The sequence below is a fragment of the Chamaea fasciata genome, unplaced genomic scaffold, assembly GCF_029207755.1.
Source record: "Chamaea fasciata isolate MVZ Bird 193981 ecotype frontalis unplaced genomic scaffold, bChaFas1.0.hap1 SCAF_6, whole genome shotgun sequence".
In the NCBI taxonomy this organism is placed as follows: Eukaryota; Metazoa; Chordata; class Aves; order Passeriformes; family Sylviidae; genus Chamaea; species Chamaea fasciata.
Window position 1 is genome coordinate 32,577,496 of NW_027094091.1, and position 22,622 is coordinate 32,600,117.

The window sequence follows — 22,622 nt, forward strand, 5'->3', positions numbered from 1 at the left end:
ATGTAACTACCAGTGGCAATCTAATTCTTTATAATCGAGTACTTTTTGTCATATTTTTACTCAAGAGGGTAAGAGGGAAACAGTTCTAAGTGATTGTTTTGTTCTTTGGCTTTCCTTATATATGAAAGATTTGGCTTTGTGAGGTATATTTAATGTTTTCTCTAAAGTAGGCCCCCTGAGAGATCCCATGGAGTAATTCACTTTGCTGAGTTAGCAAATGAAGCCATTGGATGGAGTTGAAAAAAGATACTGCCAACTGTGAAGCAGATGAATCAATGCCAGTGCAAGGGGATCACTTTGCTTCTTCAATACGAGAAAAGGGGCAGCACAGATACAATATCTGACATACAGATTTAAAAACCCCAAATATAAACACACACACACACACACGTTGGGTTGGCTTTTATTGGAAAGCCTAGATGCAATCTATAGTTATCAATTTGTGGAAAATTCAGGACACATATAAAGTTAAGAAGGCAAATTAAAAGAACAATACAAATCAGACGAAATATACATCTCAAAATATCAGGATAGCATTTTGACTGGCATTGTCTAAAATACTTAGAATCTCCTTTCTTTTTTTCTTGTTTTTGTAATATGCTGCTTTAATTATGCATATTTTTTCTTTAAAAAGATCTTTTGTTTCTATATTCCCCAAGGTCACTATTTCCTGCAGGAGCATGTCCAGATCACAAGTCTTTTTTAGCAAGAAATAGGCTCATTATACCTACTAACAAGGCCACTAATTGGCTTGATTTGACTGTATCTAAAATGATCACCAACAGATACTATAATTTGTTGTTTATTGGTGCCAGAACAAAGGAGAAGGGACTGGTATGCGCCAAGTAGAAGATATATTTCAATGTTGACATGTTATACAAGCTTTTCATATTCAAACAGAACAGAAACATTGGACATAATTTAGAATATGAGCCTATTTCAACAGAGAGCACTTACAGCATGCTAAATACAGTGCTGTGGAAGAGCCACCCAACAGAACTGCAAACACCTAGCATTTTACATCTTTTAAAAAGAATACGTAGATCAATGACACGCCTCTGGGGTCTGACATACCATCCTCTCTAAATTTAGGGCCCTCAAGCTTCAAGGGTAGAAGTACTAACAACTAATCTGTGCTTTAATTCTAATAGATGATTAGCATTCATTATATGTGTAATTAGTTCTGTATGCTCTACCAAATACACACATACAGTAATAGCACTGATACTGTAGATTCGGTAGCGACTTGGCTGGGAGAAATTCAAATCTGTTTATCAAACAATCCTAATGTGCAATTTAGAGTATGTAATACCATAGACTCTCAGAATACAAAGCAGTTAGAAAACTATTTTTATTACATCCACTTGAACCATTCATAGTTAAGACACGTTCACTTACTATGTTCTGTCATTATAATACATGGATAGAAATACTGTGTATATTTCAATGAACATGAAAACCCCCAATTTTGTCTCATCTTAAAAATATTTATTTTTGTGGCTGAATTTAGTGCTCATGAGACTAAAGCTCTACGAATGGTTTCAGCCAAGATGTAGAACAGATGCCATAGATGCCACCACAGGCTTCCTATAAGGAACCAGCTGCACACTTCAGTTCTTCCTGCAGCAAATATACTGGGCCTTGGAGCAGAGCATGCCAAATCTATGCAGTGGTTGGCGATGCAGATTAGGCACTAGAACTGGACCTTCCTCTCCATCCCCAGGTTGTGTTCACAGTAATGAGATTTGATCTGCCAGCTGAAGGCCAGGAGATGAACCTACGGAACAGCCTGCCTGCCTAAAGAGCAATTCTGTAGCATCAGGTCAGAGGTACGCTTCTTCTATCTGGAATTATTAACATCTAAAAGAGCTGTATTTTACAGAAGACAAAGTGGACATAACTGGATGAAACTACATCATTTCTTCTTCTTCTTCTACATACAATTTGCCAAGCACCTGAGACACTATTCCTCCATTGTGAAACAAAGCTGCTAAAAAACCAACAGAAACCCCACCTGGTATGAATGAATGTCCATTTATTACATTTGGGCTGGAAAAAGACAAGGAAACCCCAACCTATTAAAGTCTTCCATCATACTAAATGAGACTTATTTGGTTACTGTGCCTTCTAACAATGACTGATGAAGTGGCACTAGCCTGGGTGACAGGAGAGGGAGGGGAGGGAACTGTGGTCTGATTCAGCCAGCCACTTTGTGGAGTGTCCCATCCTATCAGCAGTGTGATAGATGCACAGCTTTAAACCTAATACAAAAATATTAACACTTTTGGACATTAGTCATCACTGTTATATCTCTACAATATAATCCTTTATACTGTACAGCTATAACATAAAAGGTGCAATTCCTTTTTCTTTAAAAAAAATCACACACAGCACATGTTTTTATCATTTTATTTTTAAGTATAAACTTTTTTTAAACACTTTACATAAATTAACTCCTCTGAGACTAATATTTGATGTACAGTAAATTGTAGTTCATATAAAAATCCATAAACAACTTGTCTCACATAATTTACAAAAAAATCAGGGTTTCCTTTGCTTGTATGCAACAAGGATTCTACTTGCCATTTCCCCCCCAAGGCAAACCATGTTAGCATTGTAAAATCCATTATTAAATTCCCATGGTAGCATAAGTCACTTGTGCCAATGTCCTTTTAGAAAGCAGCACAGTTTAATGCAGTTGGGTTGTCTATAAACAGTAATTTTTGCCCCATGTTTTAAAATTAACAGATATATACCACATCCTATGCAGTGAGAAAGATAGAGAAAAAGAGAGAAAGAGAGAGAGAGAGAGAGAGAGACTACTTCTCATAAGCAAAGGTCAACAATTCAGTACTATTTGGAAACACTGTATGGGTCTGTATCTTAATTAAATACAGTGCCTCAAAGAAACAGCCTGTTGCAAAATCTGTAGGCCTTTTTATTTTCTTTTTTCTTCTTTTTTTTTTTTTAACACTTTTCAGTCCAACTTGAGTGCAGCGATATGCATATGTAAACATATTCTTTAAAGCAGATCACCTTTAAGGTCATTGAGAAAAAAAAAGTTTTGTCATTAGCAGTATCATTCTTCCGGAAGGCGCTCTTTTTGTTACAGAGTCTGGATTGTGCTACAGAAAAAAATCTGAGCAAAGATGTAAGCTTAGGCTCAAGTAGTAATGCAGCAAAACAGTTTGGTCTCCTTTTTAGAAGACACTGGTACACAGTCTCTTTGGCAGCCTGAGCTAAGCCAGTGTGTTACCTCTTTCCTATCTCACTTTGTCTGAGGAACTGTATATTGTTAGCGCTGTCTGCTAATTCTGGATATTGCTCTACAGAGAGTACATAGTACCCATCGTATCCTTGTACCTTTCCAGCACTTAGCAACTGCCTCTTTTCTCCTTCTGTCCACAACCTGGCGCCTTCCTCTCCATCTCTTACTCTCTGTTGTTCTCTGGCCCAGGCACTGGAAAGAGCTCTTTGCCTGGCTTGCTCCAGTATCCGGGCCTTCTCCTCATCAAGTGTCATGCCATAGCGGACGTGAAGCGCTAGAGCACCGTATTGCATCTCAACATCAGCAAACCTACGAGTCCTGCCGTTCACCACAGTGGTGGACTGGGAAACAGTGACATTGATGCCATTCTCCAGGGCCTTACGCCCACTTGTCAGCCTCAGTGTCCCAAGGTCACTCTCAGGGGAGGTGGTCTTGATAAAATAGTGTGTGTCCTTTCCCTCCACAGTGAAATGCAAGTTTTCTAGGTAGTAAGCGTTGTTCAAAACAGCTGCCACTTTTATGCAGTCCTCATTAGCAATGTTGAGCACGTTTGTTTGCACTTTGCCTTGATTGACAGCGAGCATCACCCCTTTGCCAATCAGAGACTTCACCGTGGCAAACCACAGCCATGACTTTTCTCCACTGGATTTCCGTCTGCTGACCTGCACTTCTGCCATCTTTCCCAGGGAAAGGAAAGCCTTTGCTTGTCTCGCCACTTGTTGTTGCACTCCAGAAATTGGCTGTAAACAAGAACAGACAGAAGTTTTACCAGCCATCTGTAGCCCCCTAAATGCCAAACAGCCAGGATTTCTTGGTGTGCTGCCCGTGGACAACAACAGGATATGCCACAACTGACAGTGCCAAGGAGTTAATTAGATCTGCATACTGCTTGTTCTGCAGAGTTACAAGACTATTTTGCAAATGTTCAGTGCTTTTACTCTTTGTCTCCCTGCTAAACTGCACAAAAAATCAGCTTTAACTCCAGAGGCCACTTACTGGGCTGCACAGGACAGACTTGCAATGCCAGTACGTAACCACAAGAATCACAGAATGGTTTGGGTTGGAAGGAGACCTTGAAAATCACCTAGTTCCAACCCCCTGCTGTGGGACACCTTCAACTAGACTAGGTTGCTCAAAGCCCCATCCAACCCGGCTTTGAACACCTTCAGTGATGGGACATCCACAACTTTCCTGGTCAGCTTGTTCCAGGGCCTCACCACCCTCAGAGTAAAGAATTTTGTCCTAATATGTAATCTAAAACTACTCTCTTTCAATTTGAACCTGTTCCCCCTAGTCCTGTCACCACTTCTTCTTGTAAACAGTCTTACCCCATCTTTCCTGTAAGTTCCTTCAGGTACTGGAAGGCTGCAGTTAAGGTACCTGAAAGCCTTCTCTTTTCCTGAGCAATCCCAATTCCTTTCCTCATAGGAAAGGTGCTCCATCCCTATGATCAACTGGGTGGCCTTCCTCTGGACTTGCTTGAACAGGTTTATGTCCTTCTGTGCTGGGGACCTCAGGGCTGGATGCTGTGTTCTAGCTGAGGTCTCAGAAAAGCAGAGTAGAGGGACAAAATCCCCTCTCTTGTTCTGCTGGCCCCACTAATTTTGATGCAGCCCAGGACACAATTGACTTTCTGGGCTGGCAGTGTACATTGCCAGGCCATGTCATGTTAATACAGGTAAGAGCTGTCTTACTACAGTGTCTTCTTACTATGGTGTCGTCTCTTCCTCTGAGCTTGTTCAATTATTTCTCCTGTCTACCATGAGTCCAGTCAAACTGAGGATATTTTTGCAGGTCATGAAGCTGTGCTTTAGAACTGGAACAAACCTTTCTTTATGCTGAGTGAGGAGATAAGAGTCTCTCAAGTAGCCACAGCCTGAGACCAAACTGCAGGGAGGCTCTCATAATCCCTCAAGCTGCTAAAGAAATGAGGGAAATCGAACTGTAATGACAATCTTTACAGTAAAAGAGAGGGAAGCTACAGGTATGGACCAGTGAAGTGGAATACTGGGGACTGATACCCTTTCTTGCAAATACTTGCAGAAACTGATAGAAGGGGACGTGTGAAAAGGCTGGCCAATCTGGCTGTGTAACCTTCCATTTCACTTCAAGTATCAGCCTCCTGCCTAAAAGACCTTTTCCCCAACAACTTCAGATGGGTGCAGCCCTGAATACAGCAGTGGTTTGTTCATAGCTAGCAAAGACAAGGGGCGATGAATGAAAAGAACCAACAAGCCAGCCTAAGGAAAAAGCTAGGATGGCAGAATGTCATGGAAGAGCTGTGTGTAGCCTACCATGCCAGATGCACTCTTGGTAAAGAGAGGATGGCTGGGGAATGGGACCTGTCAGCATAACTGCAGTGGTTAGCCTGGACAGCTGAAAGAGCAACAGCAGCTAGCAGGAATGGTTAGCTAGTGCACCTAGATAGCAGGACAGCTCAAATTACAGGGTCAGCTGTGGTTGGGATGAGACCTTGCAACTGTGCAGAACAGACACATCCGTCTAACCCTGGGTCTTAACAGCAACAAGCTGTGAATGCGCTGTACTGGTAGAGGTGGGGAGCAGACAGCTGCCCTGGCAGTTGCCTCAGCAGGAAACAAAGATTTAAATAGCTTTGGTTGCACTTCTGAAAACGAATACTTAGTTTTTGATGATGATCCTGTTTATCTCTTAATTGACCCCTTCTCCTTTTAGTAAAATACTCCTTTAAACCATTTGATTCACTGCTGACAAATGAGTCAAAAGCCTGTTTTGTTTTCCTAAATTTCTGGATGGGAGACCAAGCAGGAGTCATTAAGATTCATACAACCCTAATTCAGCCTTGCTGCTGATCAAAGCCTGGCAAAAAGTTTGCAAAGGCTTCTCTGTTTTGCCACAAGGGTAGCTTTCTGGAGGAGATAACTCCTGAGGGAATTATGAATTAACTTGGACTCTCCATTCTTATTGAATTTGGCAGATTTTGGTCTGCATTTCCTAACAAGTATGGATTTCAGCTGTTGCAAATCCTGCATGAAAGCTGTTGAGCACAAAATATATTGCAGACAGCAATCATCAGTGAGAGCAGCAAGATGCTATAGCAACTTCATAATGACAAAGTTGGTTTATTTTTAACATGTATCCTCAGAGCTCAGTAAAGCTCACTCACTCCAGAATGTTTCAAAATACCAAGTGGTTTGTGTGTTTACTTCTGCCTCATGGTTGCATTTGCTTGTTCACCAGCAAATATCAGAGTTGCAGCTTCTTCCTACCTGAGAATTTTGAATTTTTGTTTTCCTTTCATGCGCTTCTCGCTCTGTCATGTCACATGCTCCTGGCATTCCTCATGCTACTGAGCTCTCTATGGAAGATTTTTGACAACTACCTGTCTGCTCTCATCTCTTTGACCAGACTGGTTCTGTTCCTGGTATGTCTTTGCTGGTGTTAGTGGATGATTTCATTCTTTAGCCTTTGAGACCTAACTAAACAACCTCTGATAGTTCTTCACAGCCATGCCTGATGACAGGTCTCTTATCTCCCAATACAACCAGAGGGCTTGCCATTGCTACTCCTTCACTGCTTTTGTTGCTTATGGGAGACACTAATCTCATCCTGTGCTCTAAAGTCTTCCCCTATTTCTCAATTCCTTGCTGCTAAAAACTAACTAACTAACTAACTAACTAACTAACTAACTAACTAACTAACTAAACTAACTAACTTCCTGAACGGAAAGTTAGCTTAGCATATGTTCCCTTCTGCTGGGCCACCGTTCTAAGGACTTTTGGTCTACATTAGGTTTTAGGAATTTTTAAGTTTGTGTCACCTCTAATTCTTGTAACATTCTCTGTCATGATTCTTGTAAAAAGAGATTTTTTTGACTGCTTAGAATGGGATCACCCATTTTAATGTCTCAACTCTTCCTTCTAAACCGAAAACCATAGGATTTTTGAGGGCATAAGTCTTTGATCTTTGAGTAAGCCTAATTTGTAAATAAAATTTTCTTAAATAGCAGACTTAGATTTTACTTCCACATGTATTTCTTCCATTATTTAAAACAGTAGCAAGTTTTCAGGATCAAAGTTCATTTTTTTTGCTTTCAGAGAACTTCATCAGCACCTGAGTTTTATGTAATACCTCAGGTAATTTCAGTTTCAGTATTTTATCTTTACATATAACACATGGTGTTCATAACGCATGGTTAATATTAAAAAGAAGTAAAACTATAGTGGTGCTTTGTGTGTGTATCACCTCTTCTGTTTATTTCACCATCTTTTTTTTACTACAGTGTTCAGTTACTGTCTTCAGGCAGAATGTTAGTACAAATATAATCTCTGTAGTATCTGTTATGAAAATTAGACATCTTTAAAGCATCTTAAACTTATTCTCATCGATTATTGTCTTTTAAAATTTTTATTATTGCTAAAAGCAAACAAAAGCTTATATAAAATAGTACCTAACTTAGCAAATCTGTAAAAAAATCCTCCACCTGTAATTTCTTAAATTCTTTTGAAACTAGATAAAAGTACTGATTTCAGCTTGAACTTAGAAAATAACCCTGGCTGTCAGAATTATCCATGCCTAGTAAGATCTGAATAGAAGGGAACATTCTAACTTGTTCAGTTTGTATGTCTGTTTTTGTTTCTTACTGGTATGTCTTCCCATTGCTGGCTCTTCACAAGTTCATAAGAAGGTTCTGTTAAATCAAATTTCGGAACAGGGAAGCCAGGGATGGCATTGTGCAGATGAAAGCCGAATGTCACCAGCCAGCTGTTAACATCTGAGAGGGAATAATTATAAGAAAAAAAAGAGAGAAAAATATTATAATTGTTCTATATTTTACAAACATACCATTTTTACATATAATGGCTTTTGGCATAATTGATTTCCTTTTGTATGGCAACAGCAAACCTATACAGAAAACTTACAATTCTAAACTTAAAAGAAAATGTCTGTTCTATATAAGAGTTGCACTAGGCTCAGTTGAAATGTATTACAGGGTTCAGCAAGTCTGATGGCCTTGGTGACTTCCACAACAATTATGGCAGCTCAGTTAAGGGGACATTTCCTTGTCATACAGCCTAAACTAACTGGGATTTCATGGTCAGGTTAAACATGCTTTATGTGACACCTTCATCATCAATGCTTTAAAATAAAGCCAAAAAAAAGACTGTAGAGCACATCCTTGTCCTTTTGGTGTGTGTTATTGTAATGACTTCAAATTACTCCTGAAATAGCACCTAGATGGCCAATTACCTTTTAAATGATTTGGCAGATATTTTTTGTTGAATCAAGAGAAGTCTGCTCCTCTTCAAGATGATGTGAGATCGATGAAATGAAAAGCATCAGTAAGCAGACAGGATACCAAATTGTCATTAGATAACATTATTTATGATACATTTTATGTTCTTTAAACAATAAATTAGGGGTGCCAGCAATCAGCTAACAATTGTTTGGCAAGAATGAGTGCTCTGCCTTGTTTCTGTATTTTTACACTATCTTCCACAAATACTAAACTTAGAGGTTGGCAGAGTGCTCCTTACCACGTTCTAATAATTTTTATTTAAAAAAGTTTACAATATGTGGAATAAGGAAGCAGATTTTTCCAAAAATTAAAAGAACAGAAAATATTTATCTTAAAAGAATTTCTAACACTTTCAAATAAATGATATGCCTCATGAGGCGCTGCATCTAAAACTGCCCGTCAGCCAAATTACCAATTGTAATAATAACCTTATATAAGCAGTGTGTGCCTGTGCATTTCAGACATCAAAGAGGTTAAGAAAAGAATCAAAACTGTATTTTGAGGGCAATTCCTCAACTAAGTGCATGAAGCAATGTGCAATGCCACAAAGAATCTGATTCCAACTGCATGCCCTACAGCACATACTGCTGAAAAAGGACAGAGATCTGTTTTTATTCTTACTCCCAGGCAGCCTGTTAGCAACCCACTTTAATAGCTGCTGTTTGTTAAATGAATGCAAACCCACTTGATTCCCAGGATGCTCTTATAAGTGGTAGTCTCACAGCTCCTCAGTAAGTGGGGCTGAGCCCTTCCTGTAGACTGGCAACATCTGTGTATTTTGGATTATTTACATCTAATTTAAATACAAAAAAATCAAATTTATCAGAGCCATAAAATTTTCCAAGAATTCTGGTGTTGTGCAGTCAGATTTTTGGTATGTAGAATAATGGAAAACACTACATATCACTAATTCTAGAACAAAAAGCATATAGGTTCTCTAAGAATTGAGATATGAAAGTTAGCACATTAGCACCTTTTTTTTCCAAAAGAGAAGTTCACTCTTTTTTTCTGTACTATCCTACTCCTCCTTCCCCGCAGCTGGCTGTGTATTCATTACTTTGTGCTAACCCTGGAGTTTATTGAGCGATTTACATTAGCAACCTTGCAAAAGTCTACCCTGGAAAATATAAACAAACTTCCAGTGAATATCTTCTGTGATGCTGGTGTGTTAAACCGATCACAGAAGGGCTCTTCCTGGCCTTGCTACCCACAGTCTAACTCCCTCTAAACTGGATGCCCATAGATCCAGCATTCCCAAGTTGCAATCAAGTAACCTTCTCTTACCTGTGATATAATCCTTCACATCGTGTATTTTACTGGCTGGGTTATTATTTCTAAACATGTACAAATTAAAAGGAGCTGGATCCTTCCCAATTCTCTTCCAGATTTCAATATCAGGTGTTGTCCACCGGCCTGCCAGTATGTCATAATCTCTTTCTCCAAAGTGGACTAGTTTGGTCAGTGGGTCATATAAGCCTCCGTGGAATCCGATCACCAGCTGGAAGTCAAGGTTAGAGTCAAAATAGATCTCTCCATAGGCAGTGTATTGAATTTGTTTAAGCATGAGACCATTGCTACTGAAAACAGCCAGTGGTGTCCCTGTATTGTCTGATGCAATGTAAAACTCATCTCCACTGCTAATTTCCATGGCGAAAAGGTGTCCTTGCAGATCATAGTATAGAGATGTGATTTCAGAACTTGAGTGGTTATATACATGAGTTATCCTGGTTGGGTAAGTAAGGTCTGCGTAAAAGAACTGGAGATGCTGCCCAAGGCTGGTTTTACTGGAAACTCGTCGTCCAAGTCCATCGTAACGGTAAATCACTGTCCACCCACTGCCTTTGCTATAAACCCGAGTAAGAAGGCCCTTTGAACTGTATTCAAAGATTTCGGTACCCCTCTGACGCAGAAATCCGTCTTCATCTAACCTGTATTGTACATCTCCTAGTCGAGTTATTCTGTCTCTCAGGTCGTACCGAAGCGGTGTCAAACGGGCGCTGCTGCTGGGGTTGAGCAAGTGCAGGTTGCCATTCAGGTCGTAGTTGTATCGCCACATTATTTTTTCATTCAGATAAACTGTCTGGAGCTGACCATCTACATCATATTCATAAGCATATTTTGTGGTGTTGGCAAATGGCCCAATCTTAATTTCTCTTTTCGTCACTCGTCCCATGTTATCATACTGAATTGTAATCCAATACATTAATGACCGAAATATCTCATACTGAATTTCCTTGATGCGCCCATGTGCATCGAAGTGTTTTGTGTACGTCATTACAGCTGTTGAAATGATCTGGTTAATATCGTAATATATAACTCCAAATTTTCCAAACTGTTCAACTTTGCCAGAGATATCGTCGAACTGGTAGAGATCAATAGGCAATGGGGTTTCATTGATGACACCTTGCATGCTAGTCACTCTGAAGCTATTGTCATAGCTGTAGTCGAATCGGGCGTTTACCATTCCGTCTTCACTAAAGCGGAAAATCTGTCTGTCAATCAATGGGCCAATTTGTCTGTATCTAATGGTGCAGATAAAACCATCGCTTTGGAGGTTTACTGTTTTCAGGACTCCTGCTGTTTCATCGTAAGTAAAACTAACTCTTGTACTATCATATAAAATTTCTGAGAGCTTGGTCTGCCGTCTGTACTTGAATAATACTCTTCGGCTTGTCCCCAGGAAAGCAGTTTGAAGGAGCTGCCCTTCTTCATTGTAGTCCATTATAACAGAAGCATTGCTTTCCGGGGGGTTGTATATATTCCGGTAATAGCCGATGGAGCGGATAGTCTGCATGGTATGACGAGCAACGCTGGGCATGGTGACAGCAGAAAGCCGATCCAACAAATCATATTCAAAGATATACTGCCGTTGGCTATGGAGCAGAAGAACCATTGACTGAAAATTAAGAACAGATTTTTATCATGTGACAAATGGTGCAGTATCTCCCCTCCCGCCATATACTGATACTATTTCTTCACAAAAATGTGACATTCCCACTTGAGAAAATTATCTCCTCTTTAATTGAGTTATCACTGACCTTACATGTTGTTAACATCTCCCTGCCTAATTTACTTGTATGCTTAATTGTAGGGGGTTCTGTAATTAGTAGTTCCACATTCATAATTTGCTACTTGTTATGACTGTATCACTCTTTTATCAGGCATTCACAGCTAAACAGCAGATTGTCAATGGATTCAGATAAGTCATGTTTAATATGGGAAGAAGTAAAACTGTCTTGGAGCCATTAACTCACGAGGAGAACAACATATGGGAGATACAATTTCTTCCCTACAATTAGAGATGATTTTGAAGAATTTGAATAGCCTGAGATCTCTGAATACTGTGTTCTTGTTCTGTAAGCTTTTGAGACATAGGCAAAACAATTGTTTGATTATTCATATCAAAAGGAGCTACTTGAGTTATTCTGACATTTTCCTAATGCATGGCTATTATGTATCATAGGTCTTGATTAAATTATGTCTGTGGTAACTAGTAAACAGCATTTGCTGAGCAACATCTTCAACAGAAATGTATTTAAACCCCTGAAAGAAATGGATTCTCTTTCTGTATAGCAGACATGAGATCTCACTAGGGTGATTTTCACAGATATTTCCAGAAGAAGAGCTATCGTTCAGCAATTGTTACATATATATTGATTCCTAATCTTTTGCCTATCCCTTATTTTGATGCTACAACATATAGCAAGTACAAATTGACAGCTGTAACTGTTTAGAAAAAAGAGCTTTTCTTGGTAGTGAAAAAAGCCCACAACAGTGGAACATTTGCAAACAAATTATTTTCAGTTGAATTGAATGGCAGATAGTCCCTGTACCTTATTTTAAGTGTTAAGATAAAAAGTAAATGGAGATGCTTCTTGTTAGTCAGTGGCCTAAATAATTTAAAAACACATCAATTCCTAGCAATTAGCTGCAGCATGATTACATATCTGTGGAATGAAACATTCCCCTTGGAATCACATGTTGATACTTAGAATAATTGCAATGTGCTTCTACTCCCTATTTTTTGCTTTGTATGCAGCAGTGAGGTGCTGTGGAATTTCAGCACATTCCAAGCATTTTTAAAAACTTGAGTGTTCTTTACCTTTTCCAAATATGTGTAACTCCAGGTTTTCCCGTCAGCAAACACTCTAGACACTATCCTTCCCTGTCCATCATACTCTATTTTTTCACTAGTCGTGCCTCGCTGTATGCTGCCTATTTGACCTGTGGATGAATAGGTAACATTGACAGCCATCAGCTTGCTGCTCGGGAGCCACAGGGTGGGGTGCCCTGACGTGTCGTAGGCAATCCTCAGCAGGAATTTACGGTGGTCATCGTAGATCTTTTCTGTCTTTGTGGTTCGATCAAAGTCAACTGAAAGGAGGTTTCTGCCATTAACCTTTTTAAAGCAAACAAAATGACACAATAAATCATGCTGTTCAAACCCCAGCCACCTGTTATTTCCACAAAGCTAGCTATTCTTTAAATACCATTTACAGTGATTGATTTGCTGTGTGTGTAAAATATTTTAGCAGCTTCTTGATATAATTGTAAGGCACTATATTAGTATCTACCTTAGAAGGTCTGATTATACAAAGAGAGGGCTCAGAATTTGTTGCAATGTGTTCTTTCTTGATGCTTAGTCAACTGTTAAGAAAATACTGAAAGATGTGTACTGGTAACTTCTGTAATAAATGGGGTCATTTCAATGAACAAACTACTTCTTTTGTAGGCAGTCTCAAGTACATCTAGCAAGTCATTGTCAAAATATATTCCCAGGAACCGCTTTTCCAATTCATACCAATCATGCTCAGAAAGAACTGAAGGAAAGAACTGAATCCCAGTCCTTCCCAGCAAGTATTTTTCAAAATAGCAAATACAAGATTAAGATCTTCAAAAGCATGTTAGATCTTCAAATTAAGGTTAAACACTTTTTAGAACACAGGCATTCCCCTTCTGGATCAAATGGAAATTTAACTCAGTACACCATCCACTGCTGCAATATATTTATAACACTGAAATCCTTAGTACAGGATTATATCTTTCTCTAGTTAACTGACCACTTAAAGCCATAAATGACTGGAATACTACTGCACCACTGAAAACCGGTTAGAAATGCTTTGAAGTTTAACGGAATTTTGATTTGAAAACAAAGCCTTAGCATAAATACATTTATGTTGAAAACCTTTTTATTGATATATGTAAACTACAGTGATGGATAGTGATTTCTATGTAATACTTTTACACTGAAATTCATCCCCACCTCCCTTTAGTGTTCAAAATACGCCAACTTTCAGTTTCATTCAATTAGAGCTCATTTTTGAATTGATGAAAGGAAAATGTCTGGTTTTCTTTTCCTCTATCAATATCTTTGCACTTCTCCATTCCCCTCAGCACTGAATTGTGCTTTAGTGTTCTCCAACGGGCCTCGAAGATTTCTTTGTTCATCTGTAAACCATTTCTGTATCTGCTGTGTCTTTAGAAGTTGTTCCAGGGGTGAAAAACTGATAACTGAGATTTTTTCAACACTATATTTTGTGAACATGTGGGAAGTAGGGTTTGAAACGGACAGAGAACTATGTGTATTAAGAATTTTTTAAAAATTCCTTTTCAAGTATCTCATACATACATTATGAAGGGTGAACAAAGATGGCCAAATAACATTCAGAAAAGAACAAGAGAATAGATAGGGATACACCCAAGAAATGACTGGAAGATTTTTGCATTTTTCAGGCTGAATGTTCAAAACTCCATATGCCACGGGTGTTGGTACTTATACCCTGATAAGGCTGATAAGCTTCTAAAAGATCAATACAAATTAGATTCTTAATTATTGGTATAAAAAAAAAATTAAAGTGCTGGTGATTGGTCATAGGCAAATAGGAAAAAAGTTCCTCCAAATGCTCTGTTTTGCTCAGTCTGTCTCTCCATTTATGTACAATACCTTTCTCTTTGTTAATATGAAATCACTGGCATGAAAAGAATCTGCACCATCAATTTAGGAAAAAACCCCACACTTTCACTTAATTTCCTAAGTAAAGAACATGAAGTCTAGCAGATGCAGAATAGCTGTTTTACCTATTTAATGAGCCATCAAAAGTTAGTTAAATATAATCTGAAAAATGAATGCTACAAGACTGATTCTAGAAGTAGGTTAAACTTAGCTGTGAAGTACTTCCATTCAACTCCTTTTTTTTTTTTTTTTTCTTCTTTTTTTAAACTTATTTTCAGGGAGTTTTGCTTTAAATTTTCCAACATCTAATATTAGTTCATTTACCTAAATTGATGCTTAAATTTTACTTATCTCTGGCTTTTTTCTCCCAGTGTCTACCACATATGCCTACACTCATCTCTGCATGTCCCTGCCTGTTTTGCTTCTCTGATTTTTTGCCTTCCCTTTCTCTCCACCTCCCCTTCCTTATTTTACATTTTATTATGATTTTTGTAATTTTTCTTGTCCACCTCTTGGGATTAGACACTGAAGTTAAAATGGACACTTCTGATTTCTGAACTGGCACAGAAAGAAGGGTGGTTTTATGGTTAAGGCAGACGTCCAAGCAATTGTGGTTAACTTCTTGGCTACGCACATCCTTCCTGTATAAATTGCAATGAAGTACTTAATCCGCTGTCTCACTGCCCTAGCTGCTAACTGGGATGATAACATCCCTTGCCTTCTCACTTCCCATCTGTCTGGTCTGGGTAAGGGCAGGATATGAGGGAAGGAAAGGAAATACCTCTTGTTCCAGCCAGTTTCATGCTTTCAGACTTTGCTGACAGAGCTCTTGCATTCAGGCATGTGAGCATTTGGTGAAATTTTGGCTGTGCTTGCCTAATCTCACAATAGAGATGGCAATTAGAGTAACTATGAGTTTTGGTGATATAGCTCATTTCATTGGGCAGTGTAGGGCTGGAATAATACATCTCAGCTAAAGCAGTGCCTTCCTCTGAAGTGCTTTTTAATAACAACTCTACTAGCACAACACTTTTAGAGGAAAAGTTGAATGTTTTTATTGTGTCCAAGATAACCACACTCCAAATACTTTTGAAACCTCTGGATTTCATTATGATAAAATCTGTACTTGAGGAAATTTCCAGTGAAGAAACACTTAATGACACAAAACGGAATATTTTGACAGTCCTTACCTACTTTCCTGATATGTTGCAGTAATTTACGTCTCCATCTGTCCTCCTCTACTTTAATTCCTGTTTCTCTTTCCAGTGAGAAGTATGAAATCTGTCTGTGATTCCTCTCTTAGGAGTAGGAATTGCTGTGTCTTACAGAGAGATTCAAGAGGTAATGTGAAAACTGCATAGCTTGGAGTATGTCAGGTCTCAAGAGGAGACTCCCCTGTCTGTGTTCCCTGTCTACTCTGGGTGCATCCCTTGAGACAGAGTTCATACCAGTTCCTTTATCTGAGACCTTTGTGAGACCCTCAGTACAAAGGCCCTAAAAAGGCTCTTTGATGCAGAGGACTGGCAGGACCTTTGCCTACGACCAGCTTATAGACCAAACATACAGCTCCAGAGAAGAACTAGCTTATTGGACAATTACACACCAAGTCAGAACAAAAACAAGATTGACTGAAGACTGTTGGGTTAATGAAGGGCAACATAATTCTAATTAATTTCTTTAGAAAGGTTACTAGTACTAGGTAGAACTAATACAAGATAAAAAACCAAAAGAGTACCTGACAGCATACTTTTTAACATCAGATACTGCATATATATAACACAGCATCACAGAGATGGGTACCTTTACTGGCAGTACATTTTGTCACTGTTTTTGGTCTACATTTGTCTTCTTTGCAGAAAAACGTTGATGACATATCTGTCTGTACATGGAAATGATGAGCTCCATAAATTATTCCTGTTCTTCTTTCTCTTGTTTTCTTTTTCTGCTTTCCTATATCCCCCCATCCACCCCCGACTGACATTTCAGTAGTATCTTTCCATGTAAATCAATTTCACGAAACATTCCTTTTTTTTTATTATTTTCATTGCTGACAAGTTTCTTTCATTTTTTTTTGGAGGCATTTGTCTCTTATTAGCTCATTCTCCTCCTGCCCTACTTCTCCCATTTCTATGTTCACTTTTAATTAGTATTATTTTATCCTAATCTTTAATATTTCATTTTTCCATTTTGTTAAGTATTTCCTTTTTTTTTATTTTTTTTGTTTCATTTTGTTAATTCTTCTAAGTTAAAGTTGCCTGTCACAACTTTACCTCCTCTTTTTAACTTTTACCTCTTCTGTACTTGAATGCCAAAACTTAGTGTCACTTCTGAGAACTGCACTTGTGGTGATTTGTTTCACTGCCAAACCTCTCTTGGGCTTCTTTCACAAATGACTTGGCAGGTGTATTATACCACTGTGGTATATAATAACATGCCTATGAACCAGAACCACAAGGATGAGCTCCAGAATTATGGCTTCCTTTTCCTTATCAATGGAAGATAGCTGCCACAGGTAGTTACTAATATTTTGTTCTTATGCAGCTGCTACTGAGCATAATCATTCTTCCTTCTTGGAAAAAATACATTCCTCTTGTAGAGAAAGTGGTAGAGAGGAATATAACCTGCATAAGAGCATCTCCTCCTTTCTTGTCCCGATGGAAGATACAAAATATTTTAAGATTTCATTTGGCAAGAAATCAAGTGGTCTGACATTACTTACCTTCATTTGATACACTGCCTAGGCCTTATTTTAAAGAACTGAGTTCAGTTCTAATAGTAAGTTAGAGCTTTGATGTGGTCTTGAAATGGTCTCCTGGCAACACAATTTAAAATGCTTAATCTGTGTTGTCTTTACCAAATGGCTGTCATAAATCATAGTTTGCTTCCTACTTGTATTTCACTCACTATATAGGATGAAGAAATGCCAACCAAATGGTAAAGACATATGTTAGAGGAATATGCCATACTCACACACACACAGTTAAACCATTTTTACCATAGTGAATTAGTAAAATTTTCATTTAAAACAACAACAAAAAAAGAAATAAAATCCAGGGATTGTGCTCACTTATGGTAGAATAATTTAAACAGGATTCCGAATCACTTACATGAATTCAGTACCAGAAAGAAAACCAGTGAAGGAAAGCAGAAAATTATTCTTAGTCATTCCAACCTAAACCCAACAGTTTAAACTCCACAGAGTGCTGATTTTAGCTGGGATATTTCTTCACAGAGGCTAGTAGAGGGCTATGTTTTTGATTTGTGCTGAACACAGGGTTGATAACCTAGAGATGTTTTTATTATTGCTGGGCAGGGCTTCAACAGAGCCAAGGCCTTTTCTGCTTTTGGTACTGCCACACTGGAGAGCAGACTGGGGGAGACACAGCCAGGACCGGTGGCCCCAACTGACCAAAGGGATATTCCAGACCATGTGACATCATGCTCAGTATGTAAAGTGGGGGATGTTTGGAGTGATGGCGTTGTCCTCCCAAGTCACTGTTAAGTGTGATGGGGCCCTGCTCTCCTGGGGAGGGCTGAACACCTGCCCGCCCATGGGAAGCAGTGAAACCATTCCTTGTTCCACTTTGCTTATGTGTGTGGCTTTTGCTTTCCCTGTTAAATTGCCTTCATCTCAACCCACGAGTTCTCTGGGTTTTACTGTTCCAATTCTCCCCGATTTTGCTGGTGGGTGGGGGAGTGAGCGAGCAGCTGTGGGGGGCTTGGCCGCTGCCTGGGGTTAAACCACAACAAACAGAAAAGAGCAATTAATAAATAAAACAGCCAATAAATAAAGTAATAAAAACATGTACTTCCAGATCTACAGTCAGCTTGTCTACAGTAAATATTCTGTGGTTGCTGGATCGCAATACCTACAGGAACGTATTTACATTTCCTCATTCCTTAATGAGACTTCGCTAGACACCACTCATGCTTGTGTGCTTACCCTAAGCTTTCGGCCAAAGACATTGACTTTTCCTTGGGCTTGCTCTTTGCGGAACCGCCACTCCACCACGTTCTGCCCGTTCTCCCCCGGGAGGGTCATGTTTCTCTTTGCCATGGTTGGGTTGGCAGTGCCAGCCAAGACGTGCGGTTCCGTCTGGTAGTGTGAGTCCAGGCCGCTGGCATACAGGATTCTCAGTGAGCCATCATAACCGATCTGGTAGCTATTTCTTAACTGATCTGAAAACACCAAAAAGAGAATTACGGGTTACCCACATGGGTTAAGACTCTGCCTTTGTACTGGACACTTTATGCAATATGTGCATCTTGACTTCATGTAACTGACCCAATGGTAGTAAAGAGCCAGGGTGAGATTGTTAAGAATAAGTGTACCCCAGAGGGGCAAAAATGCCAACCTATCATTAAAGTTACTTAAACACCCAAGAAAGTCTCATTCTCATAGTATATTCTTTGGACTGGCACAAAACATGTTCTCTGCTGTTTCCTTAGGCATTTTTGGCCTAATCATAAGCATACTATGGCTACTCACTTTTGCAAGCATGTGGTTGCTGGGATATTACATGCTATTTTTAAGCTAAAATATCACTTCATACTGTTTTTGTACCTATTTCCCTTTCAAATCCATCTCTTCTTTCCAAGATTCTTTTTTTAATACAAAGTAAGTATTCTGTTACCCATAGCTGCTTACAAAAGCTATTTGGTTGGAAAACTTAATGCTATTTTTGTTGCAACTACTAATTTTCCTGAACAGTTGTTTCTTTATAGGTGTAAAACTGTGTATGTACCACCCTGTCCTTCAGACACTGTGCCCCAAAGTTCCACTTCACTTGGAGCTGCTTGTACTGAAAGAAAACAATTTTCCAGCCGGTATCTGCTGAGAAATCTTTAGTTTACAGTACCTTGAACCATGGTATAGAAAGAATCGATTGATGATAAATTGGAAGTGATGCTGACATCTTCCTCTCTGCTGGATGACTCAATGTCCACTGTAATGGCCCTTTCCATTTCCCCATGAAGGTTAGTGACAACTCCAGTTGGGAATGTAACGTTTGTTAGACGGCCCTCACTATCGTAGCTAGAAAAAAAAAAAAGGGTCGCCAAATGATACATAGCAGGAACAAATTGTTTTCACTTACAACTAAAATGAACAAAAAACACAGCTACTCATATTGTTAAGGCACTTCTGCTTTTTTTTTTTGTGTGCATGGGATAGGCAAAGCAAAGACTTCAAACATGCTTTGAAGTACTCAAAAGACTGCTTAACATATAGCAGCCTCAATGGTGATAGCAAGAGCAAACAGATGGATCTTCAGCTCTGCATATTATTCTTTGAAGTGTGACCAGATCCTGCAGCACATCTAATTCACCATTTCAAAGGAAGCATATTTATTGATGCTAAATTCTGTAGCATTCTGTACTCATTCCCTCTTACTGGACTAGATTTTGCTGTTACCGTAGGAATCCTCAAAATTTTTGAAAAAAGGGTATCTTAATAAGAGTGTCTCTTGGGCCTTTCCTATTCAATAAATATGCAGAGCACCTGTACTCCTGAGTGCTTAATGTCCCTCGTATTACTATGAGCAGAATCTGGGGTAATATTTAATCGACTTAGGCTGCTTGTAGCTGGAAACCAGAACAGCTAGGGTCTCTAACTTGTTAACTGCCTGCAGATCATAGTTTGAGCATTGTGACACAAACCATGATGTTTCTTTTTTTTTCGTGTCTACTGATATTTATTTAAATCAACAGCTATGTATCCATTTAATATGAATAGGTAGATAGAATTTCTGTAATTCAAGTAGATCTCGGTACATGAGACCAAGAGAGACCACGCTTATATCCAAGCATGCATTTTGGTCACAGTATAGAGAGAGGTAAAGCACCGTGTGAGCTTCTGGTCATAAAGATTAGGATTAGCTCTTCCAGTACCAGAGTCTTGATTTGTCAGCCTAGGTGTTCAGCTGAATCTCCTTGTTTTGAAGTATAGCCTGCCCATAGCTGCAACAGAGAGAAAAAAACATCCAAAGGATGATTTCATGTCCACATATGACCGGTTTGCTCTCAGGAGTTTTCCATCCCTCTCCTGTGACTATGTAGTGGGAAGCTGAACAATGCCTTAGTCTCTTAAAGTAACTAGAACATGACCCTGAAGGTCCTCACAGTGTGCTACACATTTCAGGCTGATATTTATCATCAAAATTGCTCCTACTGGAAAAGAAAAGCAAAACCAAAAAAAGCCCCCCAAAAGCCCCAAGCATATCACTGAGGCTACAGAAACTCTTTTTCTTAAAATGAGAGAATTAATCCTAACAGCTGTAACCCACAACACTAACTCTCTCTGAACAGCATGAGTACTGCACAGCATTGCTGTAACTGAAAGGATTAAGTTAAGAAATGTTTTCTTCCAGTTTGCTTACTCTGTAGATTTGACAGCTTTTTGCATACAGTCATCTCCATCCTTTTAGCACAGCTGATTTCCTTTGTTTATGTAAGACTTTCACTTAGCAACAGGCAAGAGAAAAGAATGTTTAAAAATCAGAAACCATACTGCAAGCCAAGGAATTCAAGTGAGGAAACTTATTTTTTGAAGTTAAGTACATTTCAAGACAATGGGGTTTCTTCCAGTGTGTTTCTGTCCCTAATTGTGGCTCTTTTTACATAGTGGACTTGGCAAGCTGAGATATTCCATTTATGCAGGAGACCAAAACAAACATACTGAAGTTCCTTGTGCATGAATGTGACTGCTAGCCTATTCATGACCTTCAGTCTCATGCCTCAGTTCCAAGAACTTATTTTATTTTCACGCACAGCTTCCCTTTCCAACTCCCTGGGGAGCATATATTGTCCAATTAGTGTCCTTTTCTATTTTCTGCTTTATGTTTGGAAATAGTACCAAATTACTTTGTTGGGAATTACTTCTGTCCTTTGATTGCTGCAGTCAAGTACTGGTCTTTATTTCAAACAATGCTTACTAAAGCCACAGAAGGTAAGATTTCCCTGTAAGAACTATTTACTCTTTTAATCACAGAATCTGTGAGAAAGTAATTACCATATTTCTCAGTATACCACCTGAGCTGGGAAATGCTAGACATCAGTAGTATTCAGCGCAGTGCGTGGCTGTAGTGCAGTACGCAGCACTGAACGGTGCTGTCCTTCTTTTATGCATTCTTGCTTCCACATTATTATTTTTTGACTGTGCCTATAGTTCTTGAACTGGTCTTGTCTTTCAGAAATATGGGCAGGCACATCATGAGCCTGAGATAAGCAGTTAATATTATTACAGTGGGGAGAGTTCAAAGACCAGCAAGAAATCATGCTACACATTCATGTTCTTAAAAACATGACTTTAAAGCTGAAAGAATCTTAAAAAAGCCATGATTGCTTGATTCAGGCATCCTAGTGCAAGAAGAAAATGTGACTGAGACGTGAAAGGTAAGAATAGGATTTCTCATACTTTTATAGCCAGGAACAAAAAGAAAAAGGGGAAATAGGCCTTTCTACAATTCACTACATATTCCATTTTATGACAGATTGCTATGTGTGTCCTTCATTTTGTTCACTGTACATCGAATACTAAACTTACTTTATACTTGCTATCTTCTTGCCCACAATCAAAGCCTTATCAATGCACAGCATAGCAACATCACTCATACCTTTGGGCATTCTGCAGCCATTTTTCTTATTACATTCAAATATCCTTGCATTCTGCTGCCAAGGTGAATTTATTCATCCAAGATTGTCAGTTTTAGACTGAGAGATTTCTTTTTATCTGCCTAGTGTTCTAATATTGAAATTGCCCTAGAAGGAATGAGATCTGAAGTCTAGAGGGCGAGCGCCTATATTTGGCATTTCACAGCCTCTTTGATCTTTTCGTCCAAACACAAGCTCAGGCATACGTGTTACCATGGAGCCCTCTGATCTTTCTTCTCTGCCAGGCTCCACAGCAAAGCCATTCCACCAACCTCTTCAATTCCTCAAAAGTGAGTCTTGCATAAACTTTTCAAGAATCTAAACCAGAAACTTGCTCCCTAGACGTGACCTTGTGTGCATTAATCCGTTCAGCTCATTTCTGTTGGCATTAACGCAACAATCTTCATATTTAGTCAATAACTATGAAGGCAGCAGTGGGGGCAGCTGCCACCATCGCTAGCTGAAGTTCCCCT

At 39.0% G+C, this 22,622-nt stretch overlaps 1 protein-coding gene across 1 annotated transcript in view; it reads right to left on the reverse strand.

Moving 5' to 3' along the window:
- Positions 1 to 2,585: 2,585 nt before the first annotated feature.
- Positions 2,586 to 22,622, reverse strand: part of TENM3 (teneurin transmembrane protein 3) — a 379,052-nt gene continuing 359,015 nt past the window's right edge. Inside the window, exons 28-33 of the mRNA XM_066185929.1 lie at positions 19,359 to 19,534; positions 18,443 to 18,678; positions 12,649 to 12,945; positions 9,831 to 11,442; positions 7,891 to 8,021; positions 2,586 to 4,008 (exon numbers count right to left, since the gene is read on the reverse strand). Of these exons, the coding sequence (XP_066042026.1) occupies positions 3,253 to 4,008; positions 7,891 to 8,021; positions 9,831 to 11,442; positions 12,649 to 12,945; positions 18,443 to 18,678; positions 19,359 to 19,534 (3,208 nt within the window). The 3' untranslated portion in view covers positions 2,586 to 3,252. The remainder of the gene's footprint in view (positions 4,009 to 7,890; positions 8,022 to 9,830; positions 11,443 to 12,648; positions 12,946 to 18,442; positions 18,679 to 19,358; positions 19,535 to 22,622) is intronic.